Consider the following 24156-nt stretch of genomic DNA (forward strand, 5'->3'; position numbering starts at 1 on the left):
GTACAGTGGAAGTCCTATTATTATTAAACACTAATCATAGCTAAAGAAGTTACCCCTTCCATCCCTCAACCTTTCATTTCAGAAAGGAACCAAGCCTTAAAGAAGTGGTGTGACACCTTTCTCCCCATCTCTGTGTTTTTTTGTGCACTGGGCACTCCTGCTCCCTCGTTTAGTACCTTCCCACAGATGAGAGCTATGCAGCAGGACAGACAATGGGTTGGCCCAACAAGAGTTTCTTTTGCTCTAAGAGGCGTTACCAGTAACACATTATGTAGGGTCAGAAACAAAGAAAAACATCTTCACAAGTGTCCTACAGAGCAACTGTCCTCAGTGAGACAGACTCTGCTCATTTCCTTCCTCAAGCAGACTTTGTCCCTCAGGAGATGAACTTGGTACCAAGACGTGCCCTCACATATTTCCAAGTGTCTAATTCTCTAACATAATCCAAACGCCAATTATTTGAGTAATTAAACTATCAACTACAGGTTCAAGAAAGAGGGGTGGAAGAAGATTATTGACTTTTCAATACAATTTTGGCCTAGAGAAGTCAAAATGGTTCTGTAAGATGATAGCTGCCACAGCTACTGGCTTACCCTTCAACAAAAAGGGACAACAACTGTATTAATGCTAATATTAATAAAAAATAACATCATGATTTAAGAAAAAAATAACCACAAAAGCTAGCCCAATTTTACAGGCTATTATCAGTACTGAAATGTGTTTGTCTAGCAAACTACTCTGAGAATATTCAAACATTTCTCATATTCCATTTCACATGCTGAACGAGGATGTGATTTCCAGACAGCTGTCACGGTCATCACTCTGAAATTCCACTCAGTGCATGTACAGGTGAAGTGAAGCCCAACTGGATGCTTTACTGCAAAATAATACCAATTCTGAGAAGCCTCAAAGCTGCAGAACACAGCTGTGGAAACAATTCCCAACACCTGCTCCATTCCATTCAGTTATGTCACCCTGCAAAACGTAAGAACTGGCAGAAACCCCCTACCTGCTCAGCTCTGAGTAATGAGCAGTGCTGATAACTGATTTTCACGTGGCTTTCAACTAAACCACTGAGGTATATTTCCAGTTTGAGGATGCTTTGCTACCAGTCACACTGAAGAAAAAAGAAACAAGAAAAACCAAACCAACCAACCACAATCCTGATTTCTACTATGGCCGAGTTCTCGTTCCTAATCTTGGCCAAGCCTCCAGGAAGGCTGGCACAGCAATCTCGTTACTGTGACAAAATCAAGGGCTGCAATTCAGGAAAATACTGGCACTTATCGAGATGCATTTTCTGCCTCTCAGGCTCTGGCTGCTGCTGTCAGCACCTCCCTGACCACTGCCTGCACCACTGCTCGCCAGGAGAGATGAGGCTCAGGAGGAGGCAGTGCATGCACAGACAGAAGACTCAGTGCTCCACAGTGAGAGGTGCAACACCGTGGTGCATCATCTTGGAACATCTCCTTGCTCCCCACTTGAGCTATGCGCAGAGGAATAATCCTGCTCCCAGGGGAATTAAGTTAGCCATCAACAGCCAAAGGGTTACGACTAGGTTAGACGAGCAGGAGCACAAGTCTGAAACAAAAAACAAAACAGCATAAAGTTACTGCGTTGTATTTAAAGAGAAGATAAAATAACCAGGGAGCAAAAATGCATCTGTAGTCTTTGCACCAATTGCACTTGATCATTTCTAGCTTTTAAGGCTGGCAATTCAAAACAACCACATAACATGACTATCCCTGTTTTAGGTAATCCAAACCAGTTCATTTTCCCCTTAAATACTGCAATAGAAACTACACATCCAACAACTGAAGAACTGATTGAAGGCTTCAAAATAAGCCACAAAAGGGAAATAATGTAAAACTGCTCTCCTTCACTGGTTGGCATTTGAGAGAATCCATTCTCAACAAAAGCATTAACTGGTAGTCAGTGAATTAAGCCTTCTTCTTCCTCCAGAAAGCAAAGTAACACCTGCCATCTGTGTCCTGGACCACTGCATTAGTGCTGCCAACAGGAAAATACAAGTACTCATTCTGCACTAAGGTGATATTTTGAAGGTCACATTACATTCCCCAGAACACAGATCCAATTTTCTAAAGTTAGGTTTCTGGGATGATTACCACAAGGAGATGTGACAAAGTACTTGTGTTTTAGATCTATTTCTCCTGTATTAGCCACTGTTCCCACCTCAGAAACAAAAATATGACTGCCCAGCACCTTGCCACCTTCCTTTAACATCTTTGATCCTGGCACAGCAAGGCCACAGCTCTCCCTTCCCATTCCCAATGCAAACCTTCAGTGCTTTCAGATGTTGTAGATCAAGCTTCGCTTCAGCACAACTGCAAGGCAACCTACCAACTGCTGCAGCTCTCGAGAAGTTCAAAGCTGGAGGATCCCTCTCTGGGGGACAGGAGTCACAGAAGTCCCAGCAGGCCGGGCAGATGAGGTTCCCAACGTGCACCCAGCCATTCATCTGAATGCTCACAGTCAGCACCTGGCCCGAGCGGCTGCACAGGTACACAGTGTCCTTCACCCAAACGTGCAGCCCTTGTGGGGAACAAGAAACCTTAAAATAAAGGAACAAAAGCAAGGTCTGTATCATGACATTGTCGGGTTTGGGAGCTCTTTCATCAAGGAAATAAGATGTCCACAACATACACACTTACTTGGTAACATCCACTACCCCAGTCAGGGTAACTGAGCCTCCTCCTGCACTGCTCCATGACAAAAGCTGATTTCTGAATCAGACATACAGAGTTTGGTCCATATTCTTCTGCACCGTAGTTCTTGGTAGGATCTAAGGTGGAGAGAATGTATTGAACTGCATGTTATTAGTTGAAAAGGAAATCCACATCAAATAAGCCTGCCATAATTAGTTCATGTCAGTGAAGTTAATTTCCTTCTAGGATCTCCCAGACCATCAATCACAACTCAATCTGGGAATTCCACTGTCTTGGATATGCAGTGTGAAGAAAACAAAGGCACTTTCCCATACAAGTATATGAATATGTTTGTCCCTGGAAGAGCCAGTTGTAACAGCTGGCTTCAGGAGAGGGGGTGTTTGTTCATTTTGTTTTGAGAGAACTCCACATACAAGTAATAAATACCCCCAGAATTCTGGAGCTCTGCAATACTCAGAGTTCATGGACTACTCTGAGAGCTAGACCCATACTCTGGTAGTTTGCCAGTCTCCTTGCTTTGACAAAACACTACAGTGCTGGAAAGTAGTATTTTTTTTTTTCAGAGACTCAAAAGCAACCAATCAACCCTCCACCTACAACCTCTGTCTTTCATTTGGGGATCATTTCTGTATCTCGTGTACACCAGGGAAGGAAACGCCAGGTAACCATGCTGTGCTTCTCACCCCAGCACACAGGGGTGAGATATTACACACAGTAATTTCACATCCAGTGAGTCTGGATTACAGCAAGAGCACTCCAGATAAACAAACAGTCTCTTAAATAAAAGCCCTGAAAACTAACCCGGTTGGTTTTCAATTATTCTGCAGTCGGAGCTACGTTGAAATTCACCACTTAAATGCCAACTGAATTCTTGGCTGAAGGGACAATAGTCAGCAATTTCTACTGAGCCACCATAGTAAGGCAAGTCTTCTGCTGGTACTCCACTAAGATTGTCGAAATACTGCAAAACAAAAGAGGTGGTGAAGCAGTTTGTACAAAGACAAGTGTACAGCTGGGTAGGCTGTTTGCTTTTAAATAGAGCTAATCACTACAGCTGTAAGAACATCAATTACTTCTCAGGAAGGCTATTAACAGACACTTATAATACCCCTGAGCCAGACGACCTCAAAGTACTTAAGAACACATAAACAATGCACTAAGATCCACACGTCCATGCATCACTCCCCATCCTTGCACTGACCCATCTCGCAATCATAGCTGGGAGGAAACAACAAATTTCTTGGTATGCAGAGACACAAGGCACTACATGAGCTGAAGAAATACCTCAGACAGAACACTGCAGGCTTCTGTTACACAGTAACACCATCTAAAATCTGCTTAAACAGATGAGCAACATCCTTACCACTGTCTTAAGACCACAAGGCTTTTTTTTTAGGCCTTCATTCTTCCTAGATTAAACTAAGCAGACATTTTTCCACAACATCTACTCTCACCAGTTCAGAAAAAAATACACACCTGAGTGCATAACACCGTAATGCAAATGTTTACTTATTTAATAAGGAAAGATCCACGATACCTGATATTCCTGAGGTAACTGCTTTGGAAACTTCTGTAAGTTGCACACTGCTACTGCTCTTTGGTCCTGCCTGCAGGTTAACTGCAAAGGATTACTCCTCAAAGTGTCACAGTATGGACTGACGCGTTGCCTCCTCAAAAATACAACAATAATCAGATCGGATTAACTGCTTTCTGTAATTTAACTACACAGTTTGTCACAGCTGTCTGCTCCTGCTCTCCTCCACACCTGTTCAATCAAAAAGAAGCGGGGATACCTTGCCTGTTACAAACTGGTTATGTCATTTGTCTCATGAAATTCCTCATTTAAGGATATCAAGTCTGCAAACAAAGTCACAGTGCACTCAGTTTCAGTGACATTGCTCGGTAAACCTCCAAGTGAAGAGTTTCCAAACAAAACATGGCCACTAGGGAGCACATTTACCAGTATTGTAACAAGCAAACAAAGAAGGCTTTGCTTTGAGATGAGTACCATACATTTTCGGTGCTTTATGTTAAATCCAGCATTGCAAGACATTGCTGCCTGCATCTGCCACTTAAAATGACAAAGCTACAGGTGCTGGTTAAGTCCCTCCCCAGCACTTCAAAGCACAGCTCTCTTAAAGTAAGAGTAAATGTATTCCACATTCTAAGATGTTTGCCTCTGTATTTGCTGGGTAAAGTACTACAGTTCTTAAAACATTTCACGTGCTCTTCCTCGAGTGCATTCTGAAGACACCTGAAAGAACATTCCTTGCAGATTACTTTTTACTGAGTTTCATTTGAAGGGGAACAAATGTAAACAAGCATGTTTGCTCTTCTTTTTTATTTATTTATTGTTAAGACTTACTTCTGTTTCTTCTGATCAATCCAGAACTTACAGCTCTTCATTACAAAGTCACAGCCTTTATTACGGCCCCAATCTAACTTCTCTGCCATGCTGTAGTTTGCTTTATACCAGCTGCAAAGGCGTTTGGAAACGGAAATACGGTTACTTGAAAACCAGCATCAAATAAAGCAAACAAAAAACACACGTGAAATAAAACAAACCCATGGCCATTCATATGAACACTTACCCAGTGTCTTCCATTAATGCTAAGGTGATCCTGGAGAAGACTCGGTTCTGCGTATGGGATCCAGTCATGGCTTCATTCTGAAAGTTACCACTTACAATTACTAAGCTCTTGAAAAATGGTTAATTAAGAAAAATGGCTTGCTATGAAAAAGCATTTTATGTTAGAGCCACGCATTCAGGGTCACTGCAAGTTCCAGATCCTTTTCATTACAGACAACCCAGTTCTTTACATTACCAGCACACAGCAGCCTTCCTAGCTGACTCTGAACTACTGCTCTACACACAACGTTACTGAAAAGCAGGAAACTTCAACTACTTTTGGTCTCAAAAATTCATATCTTTTCAAGTTTCCTTCCACGAAATGGTCTGTCCTAAAGCATTTACATTATTGTTTACCTCACTGCATAAAATAAGTAGATATCTGGTCTACCTCTGCCAAAATACCACATAACTAACTCAGTGTTATAAATAAAAACAAGCTTTAGAGGCAGGAAGGAAGCTTTTTCTTGGACAAAATTGTATTAAGTCAAAGGAATAGCCCCTTTCCCCTGAAAATCAGTCCTTCTCTAAGGGGCAAGCGGCAGAAAAACCTAAGAGACATTTCATTTTTCAATAGTTATTTTATCTCAAACTCACATTCTGAGATTCAGTAATGAGATAAAAATAGATTTACCTAAAAATTGGTTGCTTGCTTCTACCTAAGCACTATTTTTGCTACATTCCAGTGATGTTCAACACACTCACGTTTTTGAGGCTCCAGAAAGTATCCCTATAAATCTAAAAATAAAGGAAGGGGAAGCAGGCTTTTCCATTCCTACTATTAGCACTAACCTCCAACAGCCTCTTCTCCCAGTGATTGAGCTCAGTGCCCATGCCACCTTGATTTTCAAGCTCCATTCCCTCTAGGATTGGACAATCAAAATGCTTCCGAGCTTCTTCCTAGAAAGAAAACATTTCAACACGACTCTCAAAATACAGAGAAACAGTCACGTGCATTCCTCACCTTCTAGAATTATCTTGGAGAACTATTTCAGCACTTCCCTTTCCACTAGCTTGTTTTCCCTTCAAATGTAAAATATTGCTTACTGATTTGCTGACTAAGCCAATTTCTTTTTAAATAGGACAAAACCTTAAGAGTATAACGTGCACTGTAATATATAATATCATATGCATTATAAGTACAATGAAGTTTTAAAAAGATGACAACAATGTTTTTAGAAAGGAAAGTATAAAAATTTATGAACTAGAAAAGCAGTGACAGTTACAGCAGCAGGAGTACGCAGTACTTAGATCTCACCATCACAATTACAGTTTTGGGGCCAGACATTCAGGAAAAATATTTAACATTAGGTTATTAATGCTTAATGAGCACAAAATGTTCATGACACTAGAATGAGACAATAGCCTACACACATACAATATAACTTCACACTTACAACAACACGAGGTGTTGTCAGAAGATAAACAGCATGGCGCAGCATTCTGCCACCGCGTACGTCCCATAACCTCACTGCCTTCTGAACAACCCTATCACTCCACTGATACAAACCTAGGCTGTAAGAAGAGTTTGTTAGTTACAGATCTTTCCCATAAACACATGCAGCTGTGCAAAGTTTTATTTCCACTGAAAAACAGAACGAAGAATAATCTCTATTTCTCATTCTTTGTGAAGTTTCTATTGACTTGGCAACCTTTCTCCTTTGTAAGGTACATGTTTATTACATGCCCTACCAAAAAAGACTACTAATTACTAATACTACATACTTCAATACTGAGAGAACCAAAACCAATAAATACCTTTCGTTAAAGGGAGGGAGTCCATCTGCATATCTTGCTGTCAAAGGTTTTCCATCATCATCACGGTAAAATGCAAACAGTCCAGCAGAGAAACCCTGCAAGTTAAAAAAAATGAAGCAAGTAGGAAACTTTGGTAAGGCATTCACACACAAAGTCCAATGCCACGGAAGTTTTCACACCTGCAGCAGGCACACATGGAGTGCTGCACCTCAAAGCAATTAATACATGCCTTGAAACAGGAAAACCAGAGCTTTACCCTCACCAGACATCATTCTCTTGCAAGAAGATGCAGGAACGTGAGGAAGTAGGTACAAGCTTCAAGGAAATGCACTGTGTAGCATCAACCCTTACCAGTGCGTGGATGATCTCATGTTTCACCGTAGACAACATGCCAACAAATTCCTGAGGTTGTGTTGAGATCATGTTTGGACACAAGTTAGCATACCCTGCTATCGGCCTGCAAGACAGTTTCATAATTGCTTTCAGCAAAACAGGAGCAAATGCAAATCGTACTCGAAGGAGCAGAAAGCAGTACTGCAAACTAAAGACTAGTGTGAAAATAAGTCCTCCTAGGCAACTTGCAACTGGGCTGTGAGCAATGCTGTGAGTAGTTTATTGCTGCAATAGGAGAAATGGGATGGGGTCAACTTCACTGGCAGTACTTTGTACTGATGTTACCAGGATCTGAATTTCAGGTATGGTCATAGACGTACCAAGTGCCTGTTAAAAGGACCACAGCCCAACTAGGAATAAAAAGCCACGGTCTGCTAGCACCTTTCTTTAGGTCTGTGAAAGCATGACATTTACCACAACAGAAGTAGAATCACAAGATAAAGTTCAGGTACTAACAGCAGAAGACTGCTTTTGATATAAACACCTCAGTTATGCAAGTTAAGCTTTATTCAGTCGTTGCTGGCTTTACACAGATATTGTATTTGTCATTATTTCAATGACTTCTGCTTTGTTATCCTATCTACAACACACGCAGACAATTAAACTCCACACATAAAGTCAAAGTTTTAATATTAAACAGAGAGAACACTTGCCTGTCCATTTCAGCTTCCAGCTGGCAGTAGGCTGCATATGCAATGATATTTTCATGGCCACACCTTTCAGTGGTGAGAGCACTGACGTAAAGGACAAAGTCAGCATCCTGAACCCCTTCTTGGTCAGGCACATCAGAGAGCTGCTCGTTCTGGTTGTACACCCTGCATTGCTATGGCAATGTACAGATAGAACCATTAAAAGATATCAGCTATGACAGAAATCTTGTATTAACAAACTACAGCTATCTTAAGGCCAAGAAGAAACCCAGTAGTTTCCACAACCAATAGCACTCCATAAGCTAAGAAGCAGCGTGGAAGCTCAGTGTACCTGGAGGTGTTTTTCTGGAACGATAACTGGCCCACATCGCGTGTGGTTGGCACAGGCCCCTCGGCAGTACCTGTGAGGGTCAGCTTTCCTCCTCAAATACTGGTTTGTTGCACACTGCCTTCAATCAAACACCAAAGACAGACAGCATCATTGTGTAGTTTAAAAGGAAGCGTGGCATTAAGTCTTACAGCATCCAATGACACTATAATACAAGCATTTAACTTAGCAGTATTGTAACTTTCAAGCTGAAAACCATTAAGTTATGCTAACTGGAAGATACAATGCCTCCAGTCATTAATGGAGTACTCTACAGGTTCAAGGAAAGATTAGGAACAGGTTCATAAATGGGGTACACTAAAAAGGAAATAAGCAGCACGTGCTCTCTTTATCACCTCTGAATACATTTGTTCATCACATAAGGTTTGTACATTTTCCTCAGCATCACCCACACCACTGAGCCTGAGGGACCACTGGTCCAAGTCAGGGCATTTCTTGTGCTCTTATTATATTCTTATTTCGAAGTCTATACATAATGTTAAATACCAATTACAATACTAGATTTTGAACAAACATTCACATACCTGCTTAGTAAGATGGTACCTGTGGATTTGCGCACTTGGAAAGTCTTCTCCAAGTAAGAGATTGCTTGTGGGAAAAGTTTGTTCTAAACAGAACAAAACCAGGAGTCACCCAGTAGCAGTACAGGCAGAACTTGCAAGCTTTAATAACCAAGGTACATGAAACATGCTAGGTGCTGTGGTTTAGAACAGCAGAGTGGTAGATGACTTCCTATGAAGTTCAGTGGTTACAAAATCATAGAATCATTTAAGTTGGAAGGGACATCTAAAAGTCATCTAGTCCAACTCCATTGCAAAGAGTAGGGACACCTACAGCTCTATCAGGTGCTCAGAGCACAGTCTAGCCTGACCCTGAATGTCTCCAGGGACAGAGTCTCCAATTCTTGGGGCAGCCTGTCCCAGTGCTTCACTTCCCCTACTGCAAAAAAAATTCTCCTTGTATTTAATCTTAATCTCCCCTCTTTTAGTTATCTTATCACAGCAGACCCTGCTAAGTGTCTGCCTCCTTCTCCCTTTAGAAGGAGCCTCCCATTAGACACTGAAAGGCCACTCTCAGGTCTCCCTGGAGTCTTTTCTTCTCAGTCCCAGCTCTCAGCCTGTCCTCACAGGGAGCTATTCCATCCCTGGGATCATTTTTGTGGCCCTCCTCTGGCTGCACTCCAGCAGGTCCATGTCTCTTCTGTACTAAGGACTCCAGCTCTGGACGCAGTGCTCCAGGTGAGCTCTCACAGCACAGAGCAGAGGGGCAGGATCCCCTCTTTCACCAAGACCAGTTATCAATGCATCCAGGAAGCACTCAGTTCCAACAGTTCCACTCAGTTCCAGTGTTTATAAAAAGGGAGGAAAAAAAAATACAAAGAAAAGAAAGAAATACCACGTACCTTAATGAGGTGTCTTTTCTCCGGTAGCAAGCTATGTTTTAAAAAATAACAGGAATAATAATACAAAAGAGGAAGGTTGGTCGGTTTGCTTCTTGGCTAATAGAATTTCCACTCCCGGATATGCAGCTAAACCGCAGCACAACGCTGCACTCACCCCTCCACGCTCCTGTCGTATATGATCTTAATCCTCAGACGCTGATCCACGCTTCTCTTCAGGACGCGGCCTTCCCTCAGGGGAACGCTGTAGAGCACCTGGCGGAGAGGAGCACAGCACTGCGGCCCCGTTCTCCCGCACCCCTCCGGCCTCAGCCCTCCCGCCCGCAACGCCCCGCACCTCTCCGCCGCCGGGCACGCGGTGCTGACAGGACGAAGAGGAGAAGGACGGGGAGAGGCCGGCGGAGCGGCCCCAGCTCAGCACCAGCAGCGCGGCGAGGAGCGACCGAAGAGGAGCGGCCATCTTGGGCTGCCCTTTCGCCGCGTCGCCATGGAGGCAGCGCCACCTCGGGCCAATGAGCGAGCGGAGAGAGCGGGGGTGGGCGGGGCGGAGGCGGTGGGTGATGCTGATTGGGTGAAGCTCACCCAATGGGGGGGGAGGGGGGAAGGAGGCGGTGAGCAGTGCAGCGCGATGGCGGTGTGGTGAGGGGCAGGCCGCCCCCGGCAGCGCAGTTTGCCGCGTCCGTTTCAAGCTCACAGCGCACCGCTGCAGCTCAGGTCCCCTTACCCCACAGAAAATACCCAATTCACTTCAGCTTTTTTGGCCTCTTTTCGCTGTAGCATAAATATATGCCAACGTAAAGCAACACTTCTAATTGAAGTGCGCTCCTCTGTGTAAACAATGACTCAGCAATACCACATAATCCACTGGTAACTGCTTTTATTAAAACCAAATGTACACACGGCTTTTGATTGACAGCTGCAAGATGATCACTGTAAATGCCTATCTGTATAAGCTCAGGTGTGTGCGTATCATTATCTATTTGCTTTACAGAACATCAAGATTTTCAAATGATTTGAGCGTGTCCCTATAATATATCCCTATATATATCCCTAGAACATGCATGTTTCTAATGATTGCGAGCATCCCTGATAGCTCTGTCCAAAGTGGTGCTTCTACAGAAATGTTAATACTGCAATTCTATCCAGCAGACATAGTCACTCTTTACTATCCTACGGCCTCCAGAAGCGATGGCTTTGTATGTGGAAACTGGACACACATAATGCATAGAATCATAAAGACTGGAAAAGATCCAATCCAAAGACCTGTAAGATTACCTAGTCCAATCATCAACCCAAACCCACCGTGCTCTTCAGTGCCACATCTGCCCTTTTCTTGAAAACCTCACATAGCAAATGTGAAGTCACAGTGTGCACAGATGGCAATGGGTATGGCACAGCAGCTGCCCTTCTTACCAGCTCCCATCGGCCTTGCTTGGGAAGAAGCCTAGGCTGTTCTCACAGCTCTTGCCTACACCTCTGCAGAACTGAATCTGAAATGTGAGTACTAAAACACTGCATTCTAAAATAACTGCCTGTCCTGGCTTTGGTGCACTAATAAGAAGACTTATTTAAACGTGTGGATAGATTAAAAAACACTCTTAACAGACCTAAGTGTAAACAACAATCAAGAAATGCCCTGTCACATTTTAATTAGAATAGGCACCAACATTTTTCGGGCTATTAAGAATATTCTATTTTCTGAAAGTAATAAGATACTCTGGATATGCCTGAATGTCATTAAATATGACAAACATCTTCGGAGTATTCATGTCATCGACTACACTGTCGTACAGGTCGGCAGGATCTGCTGAGCATTTTGGAGGTGGAGTGACTATCCCTTTGCTCCCAACGCAGTACTCCCCTGTGAGGACCCGAGCCAGGTACATGTATTTTCTGCCACTCGTATCTGGTCTTGAGTAAGTATCATGAGCAGAGTAAATTGCATTAACAGCAAAGTAGGTTCCGTTTCCAATGTTTGCAGCTGTTTGGAAAGATGTTTTCAAATACAGTTAGCATTCTTATTCACAGAAGAATCTCTTAAGCTCCCTTTTTCTTTTTTAATTCTACAGAAATTATAAATTGGTTTATCAGCACAGTTTGAGTAATAATCCTTTTTTATCAGAATCAAACATGAAACCCCTTAGACCAGGCTGAAGTGTCAATCAGATCTGAGTTGGGCTGTCTATGTCTCTCAAGATCAAGTCAGCCCTAGACATCTACCAGCACTGCATACACCTTTAGGAAATTAACTGCTTTGGAAAATGACTCACCATTCATTCCAGCAAAGCCACGATTAAATCCACTGTAGTTGATTGTGCTCAATGAGACTTCAGCTGTCCCGTGAAACAACAACTTCTCATTATCTTGAGTTCTGTTCTTCAGACACAGAGACTTCTTTTTGATTTGGTACGTCTGCCAGAGGAAGGGATTTTGTATTCTTTCAATCTGCAAAGTTACAAAATGGAGCTGTATTTATACTAGTAGGAACCAATATTTATCATGACAACAAATCATTAAAAGCAAACCAAACTAATAATGACAGTAACTGTCACTTTAGCTATACCATTGCTATGTATTTCGTGAACCTTCTGAAAGCCACAAACCAAAGCACTGGTATTTGCAGAAATAGGATGTTTTACTGCTGCTAGTGGAAAGGAGACACTGATGTGAGATGCATTCTGTGCATCCTAATAATCTTTACTGATGATTTTCCCATTTAAAGATAGGTAGGCTGGAGCAACAGCAAAGTTCATCTTCTAGACCTCAGCATGGAAGACAACATTACTTCCTTTTTTTTTTGTAGCCATGAGAAAATTCTATTTAAAAATAAATTGATGGGAGGACAGATGTTGCTGGCTCCTATGCCAACAGTGTGACTATAGCTTAGGGAAATTGTATATCTGCAGCCAATATAATCTTAAGAGCTGCAAGAGCTTTCCACATTCAATGGAAAAATACTTCACATCTGCCTGGGACCAACAGGGAAATCCATTCCTCCAGTAGTAAGAGAGTAAAAAGCTTTATTTTTTACTGCAAGGACAGAGTTGCAGAGTTGCAGAGTTACAGCCAGCTCTTCTAGTAGAGTGGACGTGAAGACTGACTTCTCTGCAACTCCAAATGTTTCTTAGTTTTCCAAGACCTCCCATAGGACAGATTCTCACCCTACAGATTAACGACTTCTGTATTTGGTAGTCAAACTTTGTCAACTTTTGGCAATGAAATGAACTGCAGAAGAGGAAGCAGAGCTTAATCCAATACCTTGCTGAGAGACAGCAAGCTTTTCACCTCTTAAATCATATTTCTTATAGATAACAAGATCTTTTCCTTTTAATTCTGAATGCGTTTATTCACACTTTCAATTCAACATAGAATTTCCTAACTGCATGCACCATATTAACTATTCAATAGCACATTAGTTAAACAGAGAGTCAGCCTGAATACATATGGTCACTCATTTTGCATTACTAGGAAGGCAAATGCTCTTAGGAATTTTTTTTAGAGACTGCCACAGAAGGTGTATTAGGTTGCAGAAATGTGACAAACAGGTACTTAGGAAGCATAGTAGTGTTTTCAGCCTAAGAGTTCATTCGTTTTTTCCCGTAGGATTTCACCTTCTCTATAACAAAGTTGTGAGCAGTTTTCTGAAACCTCTTCTGAACATCAAGATATTCCTGACACGATGGTGTGAGGGCCACCAGTTTGACCCGTTCCTCTCGCATATCTTCCCACTTTGCAGGGAGCTCAATTGACTGCATATCTGCAAGACAGGAATTGTTTTAGCATCACTCCTATCTAGCTCAGTTTTGTAGATGCTCTGCAAACTGACTGCTGAGAGGGAAGTGAATATTACAAAATACTTCATTCCAAAAACATTCCTTTGTCAGATTTACACATGAAGCCTATGCTTACTAGTCACATACACAAAGATCAGTTTTGTATTTACAACAGAAATGAACGATTTGGGTCATACCCACTGCTAACTGTGAATGTAGAATTGCTGGCTATGGCACACCCAGCTAAACAGGAAGTAAGTAAACAGCTATGGAGAAACTTACTTCTTTGGAATTAACTTTGTAATGATCAGAATTATCATTCAGTAACCAATATCATAGGTTTCTCATTAGCAAAGCTGCAATTTACCTTCATTCTTTGGCACACGTTGAATGTTTAAAGTTCTTCCTTGGTCATCACGAGCCTGTAGAGTATTCAGCTCCACCCTGTAGTTCTTCTTGTCAATTCTGACAGTCAGATATGGTTTTTTCTCTATTTTGGCATCTTCCAGCTGCATATTTGTCAGTTTATCAAAAGCAACAAAACCTTCATTGCTTCTTTGATACCTCCATTCTACTAGGTTATAAACAAGTTCTGCTTTGGATTGTTCTTCTTGAGTGGTCTTTATTTTTTGGATCATTTTTTGAACTTCTGCAGAAACAGAACAGACTTCCCTGCTAATACCACAAATTGTAACGCAAGGTGGAGAGTGGCTCTTATCAAGTAAAATACTAACGTGTTTTCCTCTCTGGAGATCTGCCAAAGTTTCAATTTGTTTCTCACCAAAATGTTCAATTAGCTCATCTACAATCCTGTTTTCAAACTGTTCCTTTAAAATCAAATCTATTATCCAGGACTCAGTTGCATCCACATTTTTTTTGCTTTCTCCACAGATCTGAAAGGTAACTACATCAACTTTCTTCTCTAAAACCAAGACCTTTTTCTTCTCAGTGGATTTTTTTTTGTCCCAGAAACAGGCTGTGGAGAAATATGTTAATTATTAGTTTTATGTAAAAGATCTTTAGTTTTGTGAGCCCAAGCACACAGAAAATCGACCCACTTACAGTTTAGCATAGTTATCAGTGACTGTGGTTCAGACGGATTTGATTCTTTTATTTCCTTCATGCTTTCATAAAAGTCTCTCAGCATATATCTCTGGAAGATGACTATTCTAATTTCTTTCAAATGCTGTACTGATCTATTGTTCACAAATTCCAATATAGCATCCAACATGTCATCAGCTACCTTTGCTGGACTCTGTCGTGCAGCACCTAAACAAAAATAAAAGACACATATCAGGCAGTGAGCAGTGTTTGTATCAAGGCAGCATCCAGCTCATACATGTTGGTGTCACTCTCTCTTCCCTCTATGCCTTCTCACCAAATACCCCCATCACAGCTCTAATCACTTCCCCATGAAAACACAAACCTGTTCCAATTGCCGGGAAGGCGACAGACTTGTACTTTCTTAGCTCACACTCATGAAGCACTTTGGAGACTTGATTCTTCACATTCATACTGTGAATCAAATGGATGATTCTCCTGCACAACAGCGCACCACCCTGTGTAGTAATGAAACCACTTTCAGGCAGTCCAGCTGGAAGAGAGAAGATAAAAATGGAGACAACATTTTCAAAGTGGCTATTTTCTGATAAGACAACTGTTAATGTGGATGCTAGAGTACACTAGAGCGATAGATACTTGAAGAGGAGTGGAGCAAGTAGAAGTCCACTGTGAAGGGCAGTGGTGCACTGGAACAGGTTGCCCAGAGAGTGTTTTGAGAGAAGAAAAAGAAATCTAATTTAAAAAATGGGTTTTAAAATACCGTATTGATCGATCTCATCTTCTACATCGGAACCAGCAGCATCCATAATTGCTTTGAAAACCCCTTAAAGTATTCAAGAAAAAGCATACACGTTCATAAAGTCAGCTTCAGTATCTCTACTCCAAACTTCAGTCAAATTCTGTAGTTTGAACACCCCCCAAATATCACATCAGCCAAGTACACAACCATGCCAGTTCCTCTAAGTGCCCTCTATCACAAACTGCACTGGCTGCAAATAGAACACTGTCTTTGTTATTGGTTGGACATCCTTAAAAATGACATCTACTTCGTATTTCCACCTGGTAATAATATGACAGTCACCAAACTCTCTGATCGCTTTGCATTATACAATTGGTGTCTTCATTCTTACAGTTCACAATATAACCAAAGAACCTTCTGCTTCTTACAAGTCAATTTGCTCAACTGAGGCTTAGGCTTATAATGAAATAAACGTGTAAAGAAATATATTATGATAAGCATTTTACAGAATTATATTTGAACTCAAAAATCCCTTTTATTCAAGCGTTTTTCATTTTAAACCTCTTCTGAGTAGTTTGGAAACTACACAGAATATTCAGAACATATGATAAAAACAGTTTAAGATCTATTTCATGACAAATCACTGCTTTCTATTTCTCATCTGAAAAATAAACTTCATAAAAGTTTCATGTATGGACAAGTCTTTCCCCTCCACATTCCTAGAGGCTAGCATAAATTTGTCACTAAAGATCTACGAAGTGCAATACCTGTTGTGGCATCAAATGTTTGATTGGATATATTTACAATAACCTCTGTGTCTTCCTTGGTAATATCTCCACTAACTACTTTGAGTGTAATGGAACCAATCTGCATTTCATAAACTCCCAGTGTTTCAGCGGAAACAGGCCTGATGAAGTCTGCAAGGAAAAGAAGAATATCTTAAAACACTTCAATACTTTCGGTATTGAATAGAAATTGTGATTTATCCTTTGAGGAGTTTACTTGAAGTCCAGCTTGATAGCATCTAGACAGTCTCTGCCTACTTCTCTTCAATCCATCTCTGGAAGCAGGAGGGTACACTCTTTTTCCTATTTAAATACTGTGAAAGTGAAACCAGCTCGATTCCTATAAGCTTGTGCAATATCAATTCAGGAAAAACTGCTAGCGTCATCTGATGAGACCAATTCTGTGAGACTTTCTTGTCTGAACTCTTAAATGACATGGAGCATTACCAATAAGGGAGACCCAACACAGTCTTAAACACTCTGGGCTGGAATACTAATGGTTCTCCTACCCGCTTATCCTGCTCCACGTACTCAGACTGGTCACAGTGAGCACATCCTCAACAAAAGAAATTCCTCATCAAGATTTTTATAAATGGAATTTAAGAATGTCAGTCCATTAACAGGAAATAAACGATCTTTCTTTCTTATATTTCATCTGTTTGCTGGTACATATAAAACCACTTTGCAGTACTCACATTCTCCCTCATGTCTCACCTTCTGTCCCATCAAAACTTACCTAGCTGTGCTGCTGCATCACACCCTTTCCCAATTAGTCTACGCTTTAGTTCACAGGTAAAAGCCTGGGAAGAAAGAAAAGGTATCAAACAGACAATGTCAGACTTTATATACCAAATATTTATATTATTCAACAGCCACATAACTCTTGCTGAGCCATCTGATGCATTTTATAGAGTGTTTGGGCATCATTAGTAACAGTGGAAGCCTCATAGTGGACAGTGGGATAACAGATAACATCTTTGCATTGCCAGAAGTGCTCCCAATGTGAAATGAGAATATGAAAAGATGAGTGAGCAGCAACATGTGTTCACAGTGCCAACAAATGCACATTTTGTCCACAGCTTGTGCTTGCTGGGAGTTTACTTTTTAGAGATGCTGAATGTGACATCCCCTTTCACTGGCCCAAAGCAGTAAGAAAGTGCTACATCATTCCCTTAAGAAAGCAACATACCACTAACATATCATTCAGGTTTTATTAGAACAGCATATGACATGGATGGCTTTGTCCAGAGAAAAAATACCTGAATGTTATCAGCATCATTTGGGTGCAAGAGAAAATTAACTTCCTGGAGATTATTCCGAGTGTGACTGCTGCTGAACTTGAATACTTCATCAAACATTAACTTAGAAACAACTGTTGCAGGGTATCTAAATCCTCCAGTTCCAAGAGCTGGAAAAGTGATGGAATTCAGTCCAAGTTCTTCCGTTTTCATCAAGCAGAAATTGACTATGTTTTCCAGGTTCTGTAAAATGCAGCAAAGATCAATTATTTAAGAAAAAAAACACTTTTGTGTCATATATTGTTAGCTCTGTAGAGAATATGCAGATATAAGAAAAAGCTGAGAGCACACAAGGCACCTTTAAGGTCACTGAAACAGGAGGAAGTGAAGTCCATTTGTCTAAATGAACTGTTTTAAATGTTGACACTTCAAATTTTTTACAAATAAATTCAAAAGTACCTTCAGGACCTGTCCAATTCCTCTGTCCCATGGAGAAAGTATAGCATGAAACACAAACTTGCAAGCCAGAGTGTATCCACTCGTGCAGAGCACATTCCCATTCCCAGCTTCCTGCTGTCCTTTTTTCTTGTCAAACTCTGTCTTGAGCTCTGACCCTGCCTCTTCCAGCAAGTCTCTGCACAGAGGCCCCACACCAAACTCCAGATCTGTGCCAACGCTGTTGACAATAACATCCGTCTGCAACAGATTGAACATATTACATAAAGCACATGTAAGCTACAAAACTTAATGCCCATCTCCTCCCTTTCAACGGAAGCAGGACGGTATACTGATGAGAAGCATCTTTTGCACCAAAACAAGGTGAAGGAAGGTCGCTGTGCTTTCATGAAGCAAAACAGGCCACGCTGTTTGCTTTCCAGCTCCACGGAAGAATTTTATTTACGTCACATTTTACATGCTGATCTCTCTGGAGATTAAATAAAACTCAGCTAGGAAGTGAAAATCTGAAATTCATGGCTGCCCACTGCAGAATGACAGACCCCAGTCTGAAATCTACCAGTTCTGCCATCTTGCTTTCTTATTTAGCTAGCATATGGCCTGTGTTTCTTTACATAAAACAATATAATGTCACGTTCTTCCTCTTCTACTTAAATTTCCTTAAAACATTCAAACAAACTTGGAGAAGAAGCAGAAAATTTTAAGACCTACCGTTGCATCTATAATGTCTTTCTTCACCACTCGGATGCGCAGTCCTTCCTCTGTTGTGATCATCTCCTCACCATCCCTAGCCATGCAGAGATCCTCTCCTCTCTTCTCCCCCTGGCCCTCCCCCTGCCTGTGACCTGTAGAGCATTCCTGCAGCGGCACTGGGGAGGACGTTTTAGTTGTAAACATTTTTTTTACAGTCTCACAGAGAATCTGAACTGTTTCTTCTTCAGTTGCAACGAGATGAATCTTTTTCAGGCTGCTGTCCCTGCTGATTTCTTCCAGGGTATTCCTGATGGCTGATACAATTGCATTTACATACTTCTGCAGGGGGAAGCCAAAAATCCCTCCGCTTACGCAAGGGAAAGCTATGGAACGATGATTATACACTTCAGCCAGCTGCAGACTCATTTTAATTGCCTGTTTTAACAGGTACACACACTTTCCTGCACTCTTCTCCTTCCACCGGGGCCCAATGGCATGGATGACCTGCTTGCAGGGCAGTTTCCCCGCTCCCGTGATCACTGCACACCCAGGCTGCAGATACTCATTCTTCCTCACCATATCACACTCTGCCTGCAGCTCTGGCCCAGCTGCCTGGAGCAGTGCCTGAGCGAGGCCACCATCGTGTTTTAGGTCTTCGTTTGATGCATTCACCACAACATCGACTGGATAATTGCACGAGTTAGCTTTGTATACTAGTACATCAACTCCACCTTGTACGGTCTGCCTGTAGTGGAGCTTTCTTTCTTCTTTATCATCAGTATTTTCACTGTTCTGTTGTTCTTCTTCTTTCAGCCTAATCAGACAGTTAAATTTCTGCTTTGCCTCAAAAATAAATGTATCTTTCCTGTCAGTGAAGAACTCCTTTGCCCCTGGCTTATCAATTTGCACATCTTTCAAGCAAAGGGATGAGATAATTTTTTCCAACACAGTGACTGCTTTTAGCACTTCTGCTCTTGGTCCACTCAGGGAAATACGCAGTGTCTCGAGGTGAAAGCGTACTGTCACACCCTTCTTCCCCAGCTCATCAACAAGAGCAGATTTTTCCTTCTCTACAAAGTGCAGTATTGCCACTGACTTAGCTGGGATTTCCTTTTCCACCTGTGTGTTTTTATCAATAAAATCACAAAGGTTCTGACAAACTTCTTCTACAGTCTCAATAAAGCCAGTAATCACCACTGTATTTTCCTTTCCAATAGGTTCACGGATGACTACAGTTGCCTGGGAAGAATGGTACTTCTTACGCAAGAAGGCAAGCAGACAACTCCACTCCTTCATTTTAGTGATTTCACGGTTTTCCACGTCAATGCTTTTATAGACTAGGCTTGTCTTTAATTGCTTTTCTGCCTCTGTAAGATCTTTAGGAGCCTCTCCAAACAGTATCACAGTGTCATCCTCAAGCTCATAAAAAGCATTAATTTTTTTTGCAGCAAATAACATCTCTGACATGGTCTTACTATCTACACACAGTAGATATAGGAAAATATTAGGATCAATGTTAACTGGTGTCCTGGGCATATTCAATAACTTTTCCAGTAAGTTGGCTTTGATTTTATAAACCTCTGCAGGTAATCCACACAACTGAACAGTCTTTTTTGTGTCATCGTAAGAGATCTTCAAGCATGGATACTCTTTGTGAATATTCTCTTCTAGCCCAGCATTATGTAAAACTGCATACTTCCCTGGGATGATCGACACAGAAATTTCTATGTTCTGTTTTTCCCTTTCACTTTCCTCCATGTCTTTTTCCACACATTCCCTCACTTCTTTCTCTGCTCTGTCCACTGCTGCTCTCTTGCCAGCTATCACCACCATCTCCTCAGAAATATCAGTGATGATCAAATCAGCATCTTTCACCAATCTGTTCTTCAGGTCCTTCCACTCCACTGACCTTACTTTACACTTTATAGCTACGTAACGTGACATGATACGTGAGAACTCAGTGGAAACGTGTTGTTTCCAGGTCTTGATCAACTTAATCAATGTTTTCTTCTGCTCAGAGATAGATGATGATGGACACAGTGTGACTTTTGGTTGAGCACAACCTGTCTGTGGCCATTTTAGACAACAATGGCAAACTGCCATTTCCTCATTTATGGCTTCAATCAGTCCATCTCGCCCCTGTAAAAACTGCCAGACATACGGATCTAGTGGCACCACCACAGAGTCTGGCATCTTGATAACTGGTCTTTCTTTTCCATAAAGAGCTGTTCCCAGGGAGTGGTAATACGGATGCACAGAAATTGGTGTTTGTTCAAGTAAATGCTGCTTTTCCAAGACAGTGTTTAGATCTAAGAGTGAACATACACACATCATGAATTTCAAATCAAGCAAATAAATCTAGGTTAGCACTATTAAATTGAATAACCTGTGAAACAAGTTGTGTTGTTTGAGCATTGAAGGAACCATTTTCACATCATTCCAATTTCCCAGCTGCTCTGTAGGGGACAAGTGGTTCCAAATAGCTTGTGAATATCCTTATGCCATTCATTCCCTATACAGCTGTGCCTTTCCTTTGTTTCCTAAGGAAACAACAGCACAGAGCAGGGCAAAATCAGGGTATCTATGAAATAGACCTTATGCTCAACCTAAAATAAAACTCATTGTCCCAGTGCATTTATATATATATGTATTTGCCATTCAATAGGAATGGACAAAGGAAATGAATCATATGACTGACAGGGGCTCAAAACACATTACCAAGAATGAAATCACACATTAACACAAAACCATTCCTAAGCAAATACAGAATGCCAGAAGAAAAGCAGGGACAGAGGCAGCATTACCTTTGTGATCACAGAAAGTAATGATGGCCGAGTTCTCATCGGAGAAGAGCTGAATGTCTGACACAGGCCCACCTCCATTTTGAGCACTCTCAAAATAAACTGTGAGATAGTCTGTGGAAATGTTATCTGGTATGTTTTCAGCCTTGATGCTGCGAGTCACTTCAAGAAGCCTGGCAGTTATATTGAATTTTTTCGCTCTTTTGTTTTGCACACATTTCTTGATGAATTCTTTAGTATCTGTAGACAGAAAAGCAGCATTAACTCAACATGTTTTCCCATGTCCTTATCAGTCCCAACTATCACTGCTGGCACAGGAATGAGCCAAGTCTACTTTTCTCTGTATATGCAGCAAATACAGCTGCAAAATAACTCCGTGCTGTAACGAAAAGGAGGAAATGGACACAGCCATGTTACTTTCTGCAGTTCATCACTACTTTCTCTCTGTCCAGTCATCCTTATCTTGTGTACACTAATCACTCCTCACTGTTTCACTGTCTTCTGGAATGGAGACTTTATACACTGCAATAATTTACAAAATGCATCTCCATATTGTTTCTAATTCTCCATCTGTCTCGAAATATGATAGAAACACTGAAGCTGTCAAGATTTTCCTTTTCACACTAACATCTGGAGCACAGATATTTTCATGGAGCACTACATAAAAATTTCAACTTCCCTGGGAGATCCCTGCCCAGGCAGTGAAGAAAGAAACCGAGCTCTGAATGCTATGATTCATACATACACATTAAAATAATTGTCAGTGCTCATCTTGTCTTACCAATACTTTTTAGAAAAGTAGCTACGGCGACATTTAACTCTAGTATCATTTCCACAGTGAAGTCCTCATCTGCAGCTAAGCGGCTGACGTTCTCCAACAGGATCTGTATGTATTTTGCACTGCATCCTTCAACATTTTCAAGCACCACAGAAGGTGAAGTCTCTGCAGATTGTTCCACAGTCTTCTCCACAGAGTGAGATCTCTCCTGGAGTTCACTGTTTGGAGAAGCATTCTTAGTTTTCTGCAAAGCTCCTCCTGCAACATTTTTAACAGGAAGACAAATAGTGTTACATATCGCTGCCCATGTCCAGGACCTATGATCATCTGGTCCAATCATCCACCTGCTATCAATACTGCCCACTAGACTATGTCCCTCAGTGCCACATCTTTCCTTAAACACCTCCAGGGACAGTGCCTACACCAGCTCCCTGGGCAGACTTTTCCAATGCCTCACTGCTTTTTCTGAAAAGAAATACTTCCTAATTTCACACCCGAGCCTTCTAGCACAACTCGAGGCCATCACCTCTCATCCTATTGCTGTCACCTGGGAAAAGAAGCTGGTCCCCACCTCACCACAACCGCCTTTCAAGGAGCCATAGAGAGCCATAACATCTCCCCGAGCCTCCTCTTGTCCAGACTGAACAATCCCAGTTCCCTCAGCCACTCTCCATAAGACTTGTGCTGCATACCATTTGCAGCTCCGCTGCCCTTCTCTGGACATGATCCAGAGTGTCAATACCTTTCTCGTAGCGAGAAGTCCAAAACCACACAGTATTCAAGGTGCAGCCTCACCAGTACACAGGGCAAAGAGCTCCCTGCCCCTGCTGGCTGCACTAGTGCTGATACAAGCCAGCATGCTGTTGGCCATACACCCATCTTCAGAAGTATCCCCTGCCCCAAATGTGCACAGTCAAAGGACCACCAGCTATCACCCAAGCTTTTGCAGGGAGAAAACTGGGGGGGACAGGCAGGGGGAGAGATCCACCTCAGCATCTCCTCCCATTTCACCTGCGTGGCCTGAAGGTAACTGCAAATGAGAAGTGAGACAATTGTCCCTCAAGTCAACATAGAGCAGGAAGGTTCTTCAGCTTCCAAACACACTCCAGGTTTCAATGTTCTGTCAGAACCAGAGGGCTCAGCAGGACCCACCAGGAGATGCTGCCATCCAGCAGCCACCCAGCAGTTCTCCATCCCCACCACGGCAATTCCCCATCAGGAGCAGCAGTCAGGAGTGGCAACTGAAACTGATGGACCACACTGAGAAGGGATTGCCCCACTGGCAGGGGCAGAAGCACCCTCTCTGACATCAAGGGATGTCTGCTGCAGTCAGCTGCTGACTGAGCAGGTGGGAGACAACCCCCCAGCACACACAAGGCAACCAGAGAGCCACGCAGTACTCACTGCAGCCATCCTTGCAAACAGCAGCAGCTTTCCTCTCACCATCCCAATGAACACAAGCTGCTTTCATTTAAAGCATCCAACAACTCCCAAACCCTGTGGCAGCACTTTTGGGGCTGTATGGTGTCTTCTGAACCCCTCTGGAGACCCCCACTGCACCAGAGCCCTTTGCCACCACGCAGACCTGCTCAGACCTCTGGTACCACCCCCCCCAACCACTCCATCATCTCACCCGGCGCCGGTCCTGTCTCTACAGCATCCTCTGGCCTTGCACCTGCTGTGAGGACAGACATCTTCACCCCACGACCCCGATGGGGACCCATGGCGCCAACAGTGGGAGCAGGCCCCAGGGAGGAGAGGGAAATGCAGGGAGCAGGGCTGGAGCAGACAGTCGCACCGAGGGGCTGAACACTGCTGGCTACAGGGTTTCACCAGTGAGCCTGATATACAGCAACAACAGATACCAAAGCCATAATATTTACAGCAGGGAGGCTTTGAAGGCCTAATGGCATAACCCAGACAGGAG

The 24156-nt window shown here is 42.3% G+C and overlaps 2 protein-coding genes across 2 annotated transcripts in view; both read right to left on the reverse strand.

Moving 5' to 3' along the window:
* Positions 1 to 1418: 1418 nt before the first annotated feature.
* Positions 1419 to 11327, reverse strand: LOC136058083 (leishmanolysin-like peptidase). Its single transcript, XM_065751318.1, is given in 19 exon segments — positions 1419 to 1581; positions 2362 to 2572; positions 2673 to 2803; positions 3489 to 3648; positions 4225 to 4357; positions 5053 to 5163; positions 5279 to 5355; positions 6109 to 6216; positions 6714 to 6831; positions 7075 to 7169; positions 7426 to 7531; positions 8121 to 8290; positions 8449 to 8566; positions 9030 to 9112; positions 9908 to 9938; positions 10062 to 10159; positions 10242 to 10404; positions 10406 to 10481; positions 11318 to 11327. Coding segments are annotated over 19 exon segments (2094 nt in total). The 3' UTR covers positions 1419 to 1486.
* Positions 11328 to 11595: 268 nt separating this feature from the next.
* The window catches only part of PARP14 (poly(ADP-ribose) polymerase family member 14), a 32354-nt gene continuing 19793 nt past the window's right edge, over positions 11596 to 24156 (reverse strand). The window contains exons 17-30 of the mRNA XM_065751319.1: positions 22233 to 22487; positions 21455 to 21691; positions 18669 to 20959; positions 17961 to 18197; positions 17523 to 17744; positions 17000 to 17063; positions 16246 to 16395; positions 15500 to 15562; positions 15104 to 15271; positions 14740 to 14946; positions 14045 to 14653; positions 13516 to 13661; positions 12175 to 12349; positions 11596 to 11885 (exon numbers count right to left, since the gene is read on the reverse strand). Coding sequence (XP_065607391.1) covers positions 11596 to 11885; positions 12175 to 12349; positions 13516 to 13661; positions 14045 to 14653; positions 14740 to 14946; positions 15104 to 15271; positions 15500 to 15562; positions 16246 to 16395; positions 17000 to 17063; positions 17523 to 17744; positions 17961 to 18197; positions 18669 to 20959; positions 21455 to 21691; positions 22233 to 22487 — 5114 coding nt within the window. The remainder of the gene's footprint in view (positions 11886 to 12174; positions 12350 to 13515; positions 13662 to 14044; positions 14654 to 14739; positions 14947 to 15103; positions 15272 to 15499; positions 15563 to 16245; positions 16396 to 16999; positions 17064 to 17522; positions 17745 to 17960; positions 18198 to 18668; positions 20960 to 21454; positions 21692 to 22232; positions 22488 to 24156) is intronic.

This window comes from Cyrtonyx montezumae, unplaced genomic scaffold (assembly GCF_038088225.1).
Source record: "Cyrtonyx montezumae isolate F1298 unplaced genomic scaffold, pur_monq_1.0 scaffold_7, whole genome shotgun sequence".
Classification (NCBI taxonomy): domain Eukaryota; kingdom Metazoa; phylum Chordata; class Aves; order Galliformes; family Odontophoridae; genus Cyrtonyx; species Cyrtonyx montezumae.